Source organism: Sphaeroforma arctica (genome assembly GCF_001186125.1).
Source record: "Sphaeroforma arctica JP610 unplaced genomic scaffold supercont1.4720, whole genome shotgun sequence".
Classification (NCBI taxonomy): Eukaryota; class Ichthyosporea; order Ichthyophonida; genus Sphaeroforma; species Sphaeroforma arctica.
In genome coordinates, this window is record NW_014035838.1 from 289 (window position 1) to 2,307 (window position 2,019).

Consider the following 2,019-nt stretch of genomic DNA (forward strand, 5'->3'; position numbering starts at 1 on the left):
CAGCCCTAAACCCTGAAGGTTTGAGATAACCTATGTCGCTCAGCAAGAATGTAGCTGCCCACAACGACATGGTAATAGGGGTACTCAAACCCTTAACCTTAACCTTTAAAGAGTGACTGTAACAATACGAAATAAAGCCTAAAACCCTAAAACTGTGCAACATCACGAATAACGCTAACAAGCGAAACCCTAAAACCTTAATAACGCTAACAAGCACAGCAAATGACAACCTACAACAAACAAACTATAGCCCAAACAGCCGACGCCCTATAATCAAAGCGACTGGAGGAAGAATCAGGTCACTTACTACGCACATACAAACAGCAAAATAACAGACACTCTAACAATACACACAAACAACTAACAAAACAACAGACACTCTAACAATGCACACATACAACTAACAAAATAACAGATACTCTAACAATACACACATACAACCAACAAAATAACAGACACTCTGGTGCCCATTTGTGCAGAGCATTTGAGTCCTTTGATGATTACACGCACATTGTTAGTCCTGCCAAATCGGCTGCCGCCAAATCCACTTCGCGTTGTGTTATCTCACTTCGCAGATCGCCAATCTTCGTCTGAATTTTGGCGCCTTTGTCACTCAATTTGCCGATGAAAGCCCTGTGGTGTAGTATGCGCAGGGTTTAGGATTTAAGGTTTAGGGTATAGTAACACCAAGACGAGAATGCATATCATTGGTCGTGTGGTGTGAGATTTCTGCCTTTGCTTTGGCATGAGAAGCGCTGGGTGCGATAAGAGTCCTCTGCAACACATCAGATGGAGTGGCGTAGGGGTTTACCGGTCCAAGCCCTAGTAGCAGCGTTTAACCACACATACAGTGTACTGATATATTTACTAATAGATGCACCTATTGCTATCATGGTATATGGTAATACATGCTACAAATAGATACACCCAACCCAATCATGGTATATGGTAATACATGCTACAAATAGATACACCTAACCCTATCATGGTACACACCCCTACAGTGCACTGGTGCGCCACTTACTTGTTGTCGAACAGTTTCTGCTGAGCAGCCAATCGCTTCTTCAACTCGGCCAGTGGGAGATTGGACGACTTTGATTGTACCTTTGGAGTTGGGAGTAGCACAGCGAGGCATTGCATCAGTGTCATGAAGGGGTGTAGGGTTAGGGTGTGGGAGTTTAGGGTTAGAGTGTGGGGTTTTAGGGTCAGGGTGTAAGGTTATTATAGTTCACAGTTCGAACAAAAGGGCTGGAGCTAACTGAGAGATGGGCGGTTGAATACTGTGACCGTACACAAACGATGGCACAGAACAGACGAGTCTCATCTAGAAGACATCGCTACGCACTTCAATGCGAACGACAGAGTGTATTTAAGCATGACCAGAACACACGAGAAACGGTAGCTGACTCAGACAAATGCAAACAACAGACAACACCGCACGCGATTCAGAGTACTTCAGAGTGTATACAAGCGGCACACACACATACACACACACACACACACACACACACACACACACATATATATATATATCTCTCTTTCGAAATTAGTACGCAACCCTCAGGATAGAAAGATGGTGTACTGTACAGATCGTATATCCATTGTTATAGCAATAAGGTCTCCGTAGATCTTCCCCTCAGAACATCCACCTTATAACGCCACGCCTCTCCTCTCTACCGCCTCAGCTAAAACAACCGCAGCAAAGCACAAGGCATCGTCTACTCCCTTTACTCTCATCACATTCAACTAAAGGACATCCCTAAACCCAAAACCCTAAAAGACATCTCCTGAGCTCATCGCATGTGCAGCTTACCGGATCACTGAAGATCAGCTGAGCTGTCCCTCTCATCACTCAAGCACGAGTGCTACTATGAGTACTTAGCATGCCATTCTGGGATAGTCATCATTTGTGCACGTCTGTCCAGATTGACTGATATATATATATATATATATATACATATGTATATATAATAATATATATATATATATGCATATATATATAATAATATAATAATATAC

At 42.9% G+C, this 2,019-nt stretch overlaps 1 protein-coding gene across 1 annotated transcript; it reads right to left on the minus strand.

Annotated features, from left to right (window-relative positions):
* Window positions 1–500: 500 nt before the first annotated feature.
* On the minus strand, window positions 501–1,149 carry SARC_14513 (hypothetical protein; the record flags this gene model as incomplete). The annotated part of the gene is made up of 2 exons (XM_014291354.1): window positions 501–633; window positions 1,025–1,149. 2 exons carry the CDS (start codon window positions 1,147–1,149, stop codon window positions 501–503), a joined length of 258 nt encoding a protein of 85 aa, XP_014146829.1.
* Window positions 1,150–2,019: the final 870 nt, after the last annotated feature.